General features: G+C 32.0%; 2 protein-coding genes across 2 annotated transcripts; one reads left to right on the top strand and one right to left on the bottom strand.

Moving 5' to 3' along the window:
* Positions 1 to 3,642: 3,642 nt before the first annotated feature.
* On the top strand, positions 3,643 to 4,606 carry LOC112772539 (SKP1-like protein 13). Its single transcript, XM_025817508.3, has one exon. The coding sequence runs from the start codon at positions 3,830 to 3,832 to the stop codon at positions 4,328 to 4,330; it is 501 nt and encodes a 166-aa protein (XP_025673293.1). The 5' UTR covers positions 3,643 to 3,829; the 3' UTR covers positions 4,331 to 4,606.
* Positions 4,607 to 5,068: 462 nt separating this feature from the next.
* On the bottom strand, positions 5,069 to 8,189 carry LOC112771488 (nuclear transcription factor Y subunit C-2). Its single transcript, XM_025816251.3, has 2 exons — positions 7,922 to 8,189; positions 5,069 to 6,275 (listed from the first exon to the last, which is right to left on the bottom strand). Exon 2 carries the CDS (start codon positions 6,238 to 6,240, stop codon positions 5,425 to 5,427), a length of 816 nt encoding a protein of 271 aa, XP_025672036.1. The 5' UTR covers positions 6,241 to 6,275; positions 7,922 to 8,189; the 3' UTR covers positions 5,069 to 5,424.
* Positions 8,190 to 9,771: the final 1,582 nt, after the last annotated feature.

The following is a 9,771-nucleotide window of genomic DNA, read 5'->3' as shown; positions in this document are numbered from 1 at the left end:
CAACTGGAACCACGTCATTTGGACCTCTGTAACTCAAGTTATGGTTGATTTAGTACCAAGAGGTCAGGCTGGACAGCTTTAGCAGTTCCTTCAGTTTCTTGTATTCCTTCCACTTTTCCGTGCTTCCTTTCCATCTTCTAAGCCATTCCTGCCCTGTAATCTCTGAAAACACTTAACACACATATCATGGCATCGAATGGTAATAAGAGAGAATTAATATTTGGTAATTTAAAGGCTTGAGAAGCAAGTTTCCAATTATAGAACAAAATTAGGAAGGAAAATGTAAAACCATGCAATTTATATGTATAAGTGAGTAAAGAATTGATATAAACCACTCAATTGAGCATAAGATAAACCATAAAATAGTGGTTTATCAACGATCCAGACATAGACAAGACTCTTTGAAGGTTAAAAAGAGAAGCAAGAGATAAAGCAGTCCTTGAGGAGTTTGAAGAAGAAAATTCAAAACACAGCATGGCTGAGGAGTTTAATCATGACCATAATGTTGAAATTGGCAATCATAATGCTAATAACTCACCTATCAGAAGGACGTTGGGTTTATACACCAATCCTAATCCTAGTAATTGTGGTGGTATCCTGACCCTAATATATATGCCAACAATTTTGAGCTCAAGTCCCAACTTGTCACCCTAGTGCAACAAAATTGTCAATTCGGAGGTGGTGCTCAAGAAGATCCAAATCAATATTTATCCACCTTTCTCAGAATCTGTGACAGAGTCAAGACAAATGGAGTCCCACAAGATGCCTATAGACTACTCTTGTTTCCCTTCTCTACGGAGATAGAGCATCCCAATGGCTGGAAACTTCCCCAAGGAGAGTATTGCTATGTGGGAGGATTTAGTCAACAAATTCTTGACTAAGTTCTTTCCTCTTCAAAGGATCATGAAGTTTAAAACTGAGGTTCAAACATTTAAGCAACAGGAGGGAGAATCACTCTACGAGGTATGGGAAAGATTCAAGACATTATTGAGAAAATGCCTACCCAACATATTCTCAAATTGGGTTTAACTGCAAATCTTCTATGAAGGCATCAACATATCCTCAAGGAATTCAGTAGATAATTCAGCAGGGGGCTCACTTCATATGAAGACTCTAGAGGAAGCAATGGACCTCATAGACATTGTTGCCAACAACCAATACTTCTACTCATCTGAAAGAGACGTGAACATGAAGAAGGGAGTAATGGAGCTTGACGCACTTAGTGCTATCATGGCTTAGAATAAGCTCATACAACAACAGATGGCTAAACAACTTGTTGAGAGGCCAACAAATTCTTTTTCCGGTGACACACTTCCTAATTCTAAGGAAGAATGTAAAGCCACACATCTCAGAAGTGAGAAAATAGTGGGTAAAGACACAAGAAATGGTGGTAACTAAGAGCAAGAAGAAGACAAGGAGGGGAGGCATAAATCATAAGTCTCTAAGGAAGAGAAAAATAGCCCCTGGACCACAGCCACACTAGGAGAAAGAAGTGGCAAAACCTTATGTCCCTAAACTTTCCTATCCACAAAGGTTGCACAAGGAAATGAGAGACAAGCAATTTTCTAAGTTTTTGAAAATTTTTCGAAAACTCTAAATCAACATTCCACTTGTTGAAACCTTGGAACAAATGCCATTGTATGCCAAATTCCTCAAGGAACTTATTACAAAGAAGAGAAGTTGAAAGAAAAAAGAGACAGTGATTCTCACACAAGAACGTAGTCCTATCATCCAAAGAGGTCTACTCCCAAAACTTAAAGACTCTGAAAGCTTTCTCATCCCATGTACCATTGGTGATATGCTTATAGAAAGAGCACTTTGTGATCTAAGTGTAAGCATCAATTTGATGCCTCTTTTTATGTTAAAAAAAATGCTCATTGAGAATGTTAAACCAATAAGGATGTCATTACAACTGGTTGTTCGATCCCTCAAGATTTCCAATGGAGTGGTAGAAAACTTGTTAATAAAGGTTGGAGAATTCATATTTCCAACTGATTTTGTGATACTTGGTGTAGTTAATAGAGGTCTTAATCAATTTAGGTTCTGATAAAAACAAGTTCATTAAAAAGGTTTGCATGATAATATATTCATTAAAAAGGTACATCGATTTTTTTATTTCTAAATTTAAAAAAAAATAATAATTTTTTTATTAGGATAAAGTATTATTTTTGTTTTTAACATTTGGGTCGAATCCTAATTTATTCCGTAACGTTTTAAACGTCTTATTTCACTATCAAAAAAGTTTTAAGTGGGTTTAATATTGTTCCACCATTAAATTTGACTCAAACAATTTACATATCAAAGAGTCAGTATCATTCGATTTTAGTATATGAGTAAAAATAATCCACCAACGATTACTAATATAAAAGTTTTTCTTTTGATTTTAAAGCATTGATGATTGGTTGTTAGGATTTAAAGTTTCGTACAAAAAAATTGAGAAAAAAAATTACAAGAAGATTTTTATTATATTTTTCTAACATATGAAAGAAAATATGACTTAATTAATAATGTTATTAATATTCATGTCACTTATTTATTTAGTGATTTTGGATTCAAAAAACTTTAACAGTAGGAACAAATTTTATATTTTTTTTGGTGGAGCAAAACTTATATATCATAACAATAATATTTATAATAAAAATATTATGTATATAAAAAATCAACTATTAAATTATTTATTATTTATTATGTATTTATGTATAAATACATACAATATTTCACTTTTTTTAATATATATTTTATATTTAAATATGTATTTTATACAAGTAATTATTTTTTATAAACATGTAGCATAATTATTGTTATAATTATATTTTGTTATGATAAAATGCGATTAATCTTTAAAATATCTAATTTACAAATTAAAACAATAAAATAATAATTTAAATAATAACATATCATTTAAAATTCTATTTCTTTAGGTTTTATATTTTAAAAAAATTAAGTAACATTTTCTTTGATAGTTCAATTGAAATTTCTCTCTTTACATATAAAACTAAATAATTATTTAAAAATTCACTTCCCAATATAATTAGAAGTTGCCTCTTATTGATATTCATAACCAGAAATGTTCTTTTAATTAATGTAATTGTTATAAAAAAAACTAAAGCTAATTCTAAAAAAAGACAAATAATATTTTTAGAGTCAATTTAAAAAGAAAAACACCAATCTTATTTAAATTTAAAAATTGATTACTCTAATAAATATTTAACATGAAATTCCTAAATTGAATGTTAAGTATTAAAATTTGAATAAAAAATTATTGTAAAATCAAATTTAATCATTTAACGAGGACAATAAATATTATTATTATGTACCATTTAAAAAAATTTCAAATAATAATAAGATACCTACTCTCCTAACAACATTATATTTAGAATTGTCTCCAATTTTATTTATTATTAATATCAAATTTAATGACAGGACTATATTAAATTTGTTTACCATTTTTGAGGACAAAAATAAAATATTTAAAATATTAAAAATTAAATTAAAATTTAATTTAAATAATATTTTAATTTCGTTAGTACTTTTTTTTTTTGTGACAATTTCGTTAGTACTTTTAAATTTTAATTGACGTATAGTCCGTGGTTATTTATTTCAGTTATTAATAAAAAGAAGTCAACGCCCAGTCCCATTTATTCATTCGTTATCCCTTACTCGTGCTTTCTTATTCTTTCCGCTGTGGCCCGTCCATTCTTTCCCTATAAAAGCAAACCATCTCCCGAGGGGCCGAGTCCCATTCATTCGTTCGTTCGCTTTCTCTTTCTTTCTTGGTTGCTATCTTTCTTTCTTTCCTTCCTTCTGTTTTCTTTAGCTCTCTGCAAAAATGTCTGGAATATCAGACACCGAGAGGATGATAACCCTAAAGACCGTCGAAGGCACCCTCTTCGACGTAAAATCCTCGATAGCGAAGGATCTCAAGACGGTCCAAGCCTTCATTGACGATTCCGACGACGACGTCACCAGCCCCATCCCACTCCCCAACGTCTTCACCCGCGAGCTCTCAAGAATCCTCGACTACCTCAACAACCACCACCGCTTCCGCTCCAGTATCGAAAAAGCCGACGAGGAAATGGCGCGCTACGACGCGGAGTTCGCGAAATCGATGAGCAACGAGGAACTCAAGGCTCTGATCCTCGCCGCTAACTACCTCAACGTGAAGGATCTCCTCGAATTTCTCAACCAAACCGTTGCGGATGTCATCCAGAACAAGAGCGTTGAGTTCGTGAGGAATTTCTTCGGGATCGAGAATGATTACACTCCCGAGGAAGAAGAGAAGTTACGCAACGAAAACGAGTGGGCCTTCAACGGTGTTGAGCAAGATTGAGATTTTCGATCATTGTCTGATTCGGTCAATTCGTTGATCGATTGAACATGTGTTTTGTGGAATTGGATAACAGGATTTATTCATTATTCATGGCTTTAAATGCCTTTAGATTCTTCAATTTTAGGTACTTGTTCATTTTTCGTTGTTATTAGAAGGTTAAATCTGATGTGATAATATCGGATATAGTCAGTAGCCGTTGTGCATGCAAGAAGAATGATGCAATAAATAAATTTGTAGTTTGTTCAATTATTCATGAATGGGATTTGTCTGCTACAACATGTATCTTATTGTTATTGTTCAATTAAGAACTATGATTTAGATTTGATGATTTAGATTTATGAAAAAGTATAGGTAACCAATAAGATTTTTGAACAATGTGTAAACAATATGAATTAATAGGGTTAAAAGAATAAATTTAATTAGTAGCATTAAATGAGAGTGTAGTGTATTTTCATTTGATTGGTGGTTGTTATGTTGTTCAAAATTTTCATTGTTCCCCTAGGAGCGAAGTATATTTTCTGTCTTAAACATAGTTCTTAATTGAACTGGGTGAAAATAAAACAAACTGTGAATATAACAAACTGTCTTCTTATCATTTTAATGGGTCCCCATTTTAACTTTCTTAAAAACTAACCCCATAAAAAGCAGTAAAATCACCAAAGAAATCTTATTAAAGTTTTCAAGAGAGGATTTGAGTTTATTTTAGCTCTCAAGTCTCAGCAATATCAAATACACAGGTGAACCAAAAAATTATTAATAGAGTACCGAATTCAACCTTGCCATTCGCAACATAAGAATAAGAACCTGTTTAACAATTTCAAGCTTCATAAGTAGCTAAGCTTTATGCGAAACTGCAAACTAATATAACTACCAGAAAACAATACATGAAAGTAAACACAGCAATAGAGATAACTCAAAGTATGAGCTCATACAACCACAGATAAGTGCAAGAACCAACAATCAATCTTTGGCAATTTTTCAATGCATTGAAAACTAAACTACGGCTTACCAAGGGGCATTCAGTTAATTTGCTAATAACAAAACATGCATCCTACTTTCCAACCTAATTGAATTGCCCATAGTCATATCGATGTTCAAGAGTCTGTTTGTTCCTGTTGGGGTGGCTGCTGTTGCGAGGGCGCCTGCGGCCATGGCATGAACGCCATTGGAGCTCGAGGCTGCTGTGTAGAATACAGTGCTGCTTGATCAACTGGCTTTCCCATTATCATCCCTGGAGGCCCTACAGGGTGCTGCGGAGAGACATAATAATATGGCATATCAGCCGGAGAACCCACTATTGGAATAGTAGCCTTTGCTATTCCGAGTCCCTCCTCTTTCAACTCATCTCTTGGAATGATATCAACCAAGAAATCAAAAACATCATTTCTCGAAATAGCAGCTGCTATATCATTCTTTTGCAGAGTTCTCCTCTTGTTCTCTTCGGTGTGGATCCAAGATCGCAAAGTCAACTCCAGAATGAACATTTCACATGCTTTTGCAAATATTACTGGGGCTTCTGCTGAAATCATCCGGACATCTTCATCGGCTTTCATGATCTTTTTAATGCGAGCAAGGGGGAGGCTGTGGTTCTTAAAGTCAATTGTTTGCTCAATTTCTTGCATTTGGTTTGCCCAGAATAGTTGAAGCTGCTGCTGCTGTTGCTGCTGTTGCTGGTGATGGAAGTGTTGCGCTTGCTGGTATGCAAGTTGGTGAGGGGAATTGGAAAAAGCGGTTGGAGACTGCGTTGGTGAAGGCACAACTACAGCAGGTGTACCAGATGCCATCATAGGAGCAGTCGGGTAGTGAGAAGAATAAGCCATTTGGCTAGCACTTGCTGCAACACCTATCACATGCTGTTGTTGTTGTTGTTGTTGCTGCTGCTGCTGCTGAGTCTGCTCAGATTTATCCATGACTAGTTACTTTTAACTATCCTCTCCTTACAGTTCTACCATAAGAAAAAGACACAAAGCGTCAAATTATTATTATTATTATATACTGTCCCAAATTTCCAAGTTTCTGAAATTTTCAAAAATGCCAAAGAACTTTTATCAAAACAATGCATTAATGCAGAAAAAATAAATGTCATCTAGCATGAGATCTATGAGAATTCAATATTTGTCTATTTTTCCCCATCTCATACCCCCTTTATTATCACCTTATTAACTACAATAACATTAGGAGAAAACAGCACCTCAGTTAAAAATTGGAATTTGTTTATCAAAATGAAAACAAATCATTTAACTAGTAGTTTGTAATATGAAGTATACCGTATCTAAGAAACAGGATCACCATAATTCATCACTTCTGGATTCATCTTAAATCAGAAACAATATAAACAAGATTACCATGCAGATTTCAGGGGAAAAAATGACAAAGACTATATACTTAACAAGTTTCTTCATTTCTGTGTTTGAAACTAGATACCATCCATAATTACTTGAACAACATAGATTAAAATAATGTCTTCCATTCCAATTTAGTCATGAAGGGATCCAAATTTGAAATAAAGTAAACATACTAACATAGTATTAAGGACACTTCTATTAAATGATTTAAACAAAACTAAACGTTGATGTGCCCCAAAAACATGAAAACAAAATAGTAATGTTAGAGAAACAATAATCTAAAGTTACCTTATTTAACTTAACCTTTATAATTTCATGTATTTAACATTTAAAAATACATACTTATTACATATAATACTATGCATTTATTTCAGAGGTAATTAATGAATGTAAAATGAGGCAACTTTGGGCTGGTTTTTATTGTCTCCCAAACATTTTTGAAAGAAAATTTTAATTGCATTTAACAGAACATAGGTTGAAAGTAAGGAAGATAAGAAAAGCAAAACGTCATTAGTCAGTATATCATATTCAGGTTCATCACAGTGCATATTTTTGTTGAAGACATAGACAACTTGTATAGAGAAGCATAATAGAAGATAAGACATCATAAAGACTGCATGCAGGGGGTGAAAATTTTGCTTATAACAGTTTATTGTGCATGTCGATTTTTTTTCAACTCTCTTCTATTTCAGCAAATTGGAATTTCTTTATCATATTGGATTCGAACAAAATAACACAGAAAATGGAGCATTTTAGAATTTAATCTCATTTTCTTCACAGTTCTCTTAAGGCAAACAAATTTCTAATAACTTTTGTCCTCAGGGTACTAATTATTACATTCTTTAACACACAAATGCCATGCAAGTGAAATGAAAACGTTTCAAACGAAATTCACACACCATCTGCGATTTTTCGCTTCCTGGGGAGAAAAAAATCGAAGATAAAAACCCATGAACCATCGCTTTACTCTGCTCCAAAGACCCCAAAAAGTTCGTTACATATAAGCAACAAGCACATTCAAAAGAAGCACAAAGACTCTTTTTAGTCCCCAAGCAGCAGCATAACTAACATAAGAACAAAAAAGAAAAAGCTTTGGCACTGCTGATTCCAGCTCATGTTTCATTTTCTCAGCGTTTCCATGTAGCCAAACACTTGGAGCAAAGTTGAAAAATACTTCACGAACCGGAAAATAAAAGTAGAGGGGAGAGAGAGAGAGTAAAGAGGAAGAGCTGTTTGAGAAAGTTACCAAGTCATGGAAATTGAGGTCGAGTTTTTGGCGGAGGGAGGATCGTCTACGGCGGAGAAACCCTAGCAGAGAGAAAACCAGGGTAAAGTCAGAAAGAGAGAACAGGAAAAAGTGGGAAGGGGAGATACAGTGAAGTGAGAAGTGAAGAGTAGAGAATGCGTTTGAAATTGAGATTGAAATGAAGAGAAAGAGAGAGAAGAGGGGTCTTCTGTCTCTGGGAGCATCTGCCGATCGACACGTGGCGGTAACTGAGAGTTCTGACATGTCTGTATGCATTGGGGATGTCCATGTGTCATATATTTAGTGGTAGCTGCTACATTAGTATAAACGAAAGCGACGTATCGTCGGAGATGACAGCGCATGCGGGGCTGCGAACAAGTAAGCTAAGCTTACTCAAATTATTAATTATTAAGAGATAAATAGTAAACAAAAATGTAAAATGTGTTTTGTTTGTTCATTGTTTGATTTTATTTTTGATAAAACAAAAAAGATAAGTGAAAATATGTTTAGTTAGTTTTTTGAAAAAGTTGAATTTTTAAAAGGTGTTTGCTTTGGTAATATAATTAGTTTATACATACTAGTATGAAAAAAAAAATATACAAGTAAAAAGTTGCATATAGATTATATTTTTCCAGTCAAAATTTTTTTTTAAAAATATTATATCAATATCTATACTAAAATACTCTTATACATAATTATAAAAAAATAAAGGAAAAACTATTCTAAAGGACCGTTAAGAAGATTTAATTATTAAAAATACTAAAATTATTAAGAAGGACCAAATCTTTTTATAATATTTAAGAAGAAAAACCAAATCTTTTTATAAAGAGACAAAATATATCTTTTATTTATTTATTTATTTATTATTTTTTATAATTTTTATGTTGATAAATTTTATTTTTCTTAAAATTTTAGTAATTTTTATTAATTATTTATTTATTTTTATTTTTATGATCAACATATAGCCTCTTTATTATGAAGTCTGCTGAACTATCTGATTGAAGTTTGATTCTCTATACCAATGAATTTTTTGCACTTCTCCAATGGATTGGCGAAGACTTTGAATTGCTTGAACCAGTGATCTACTTCACCCATGAACTTGGTATGTCAAGGTTATGAGATATCTGCATTCCAAATAGAACAATGATTTTCACACCGTGATCATGTACATATACACCACATGTTGCCGCGGCGGAATCTGTGACCGTACGATTGGCGTCGATTTTCATCCATGGTTGAGAAGGAGGAAATCAAGCTATAATCAGGTTAACTTAAGTTTTAAGTTTATCTAAATTAAATAAAAAAATAGTTAAGAATATATTTATCTCTTTATAAAAAAATTTGGTTCTTTCTCTTAAATATTATAAAAAAATTTAGTTTTTTTTAATAATTTTAGTATTAAAGGTCCTTTAAAATAATATTCTTATAATTTTGTTGCTGAAAAACTAAATAATCCCTCTTTATTATTGTAACCAAATATCTTATCAAATAAAAAAAAAAAAACAAATAATCTTAATTTAAAAATCTCAAAAATTAAAAAATTAAAATCAAAGAAACAAAAAACAAAATCTCAATTATTCATTTGAAAAATAAATCCCAATTGCACATATGAAAAGAAAAAATTATTATCTATTATATATTATTAATTTTATAACTAAAATATGACACATATCATTATATCACTGTAATTGAAATAAACATATTTTTTCAAAATTAAAGAGTTCTTTCTTTATCTTTCTCCATTTTTCTCTCTCTCAATTTTTACTTACTCTATCTCTCTTATATATTATTATTGATAACTAATTACAAATTTGACAATCAAAATATATAACATGGTATTTTCTAATTGT

Source organism: Arachis hypogaea, chromosome 18 (assembly GCF_003086295.3).
Source record: "Arachis hypogaea cultivar Tifrunner chromosome 18, arahy.Tifrunner.gnm2.J5K5, whole genome shotgun sequence".
In the NCBI taxonomy this organism is placed as follows: Eukaryota; Viridiplantae; Streptophyta; class Magnoliopsida; order Fabales; family Fabaceae; genus Arachis; species Arachis hypogaea.
This window is presented reverse-complemented; position numbering and strand designations above follow the sequence as displayed.

What these genes read in the sequence shown, in the direction of transcription:
- LOC112772539 (XM_025817508.3), top strand. Translation starts at nt 3,830, where the DNA reads ATGTCTGGAATATCAGACACCGAGAGGATGATAACCCTAAAGACCGTC.
- LOC112771488 (XM_025816251.3), bottom strand. Translation starts at nt 6,240, where the DNA reads ATGGATAAATCTGAGCAGACTCAGCAGCAGCAGCAGCAACAACAACAA.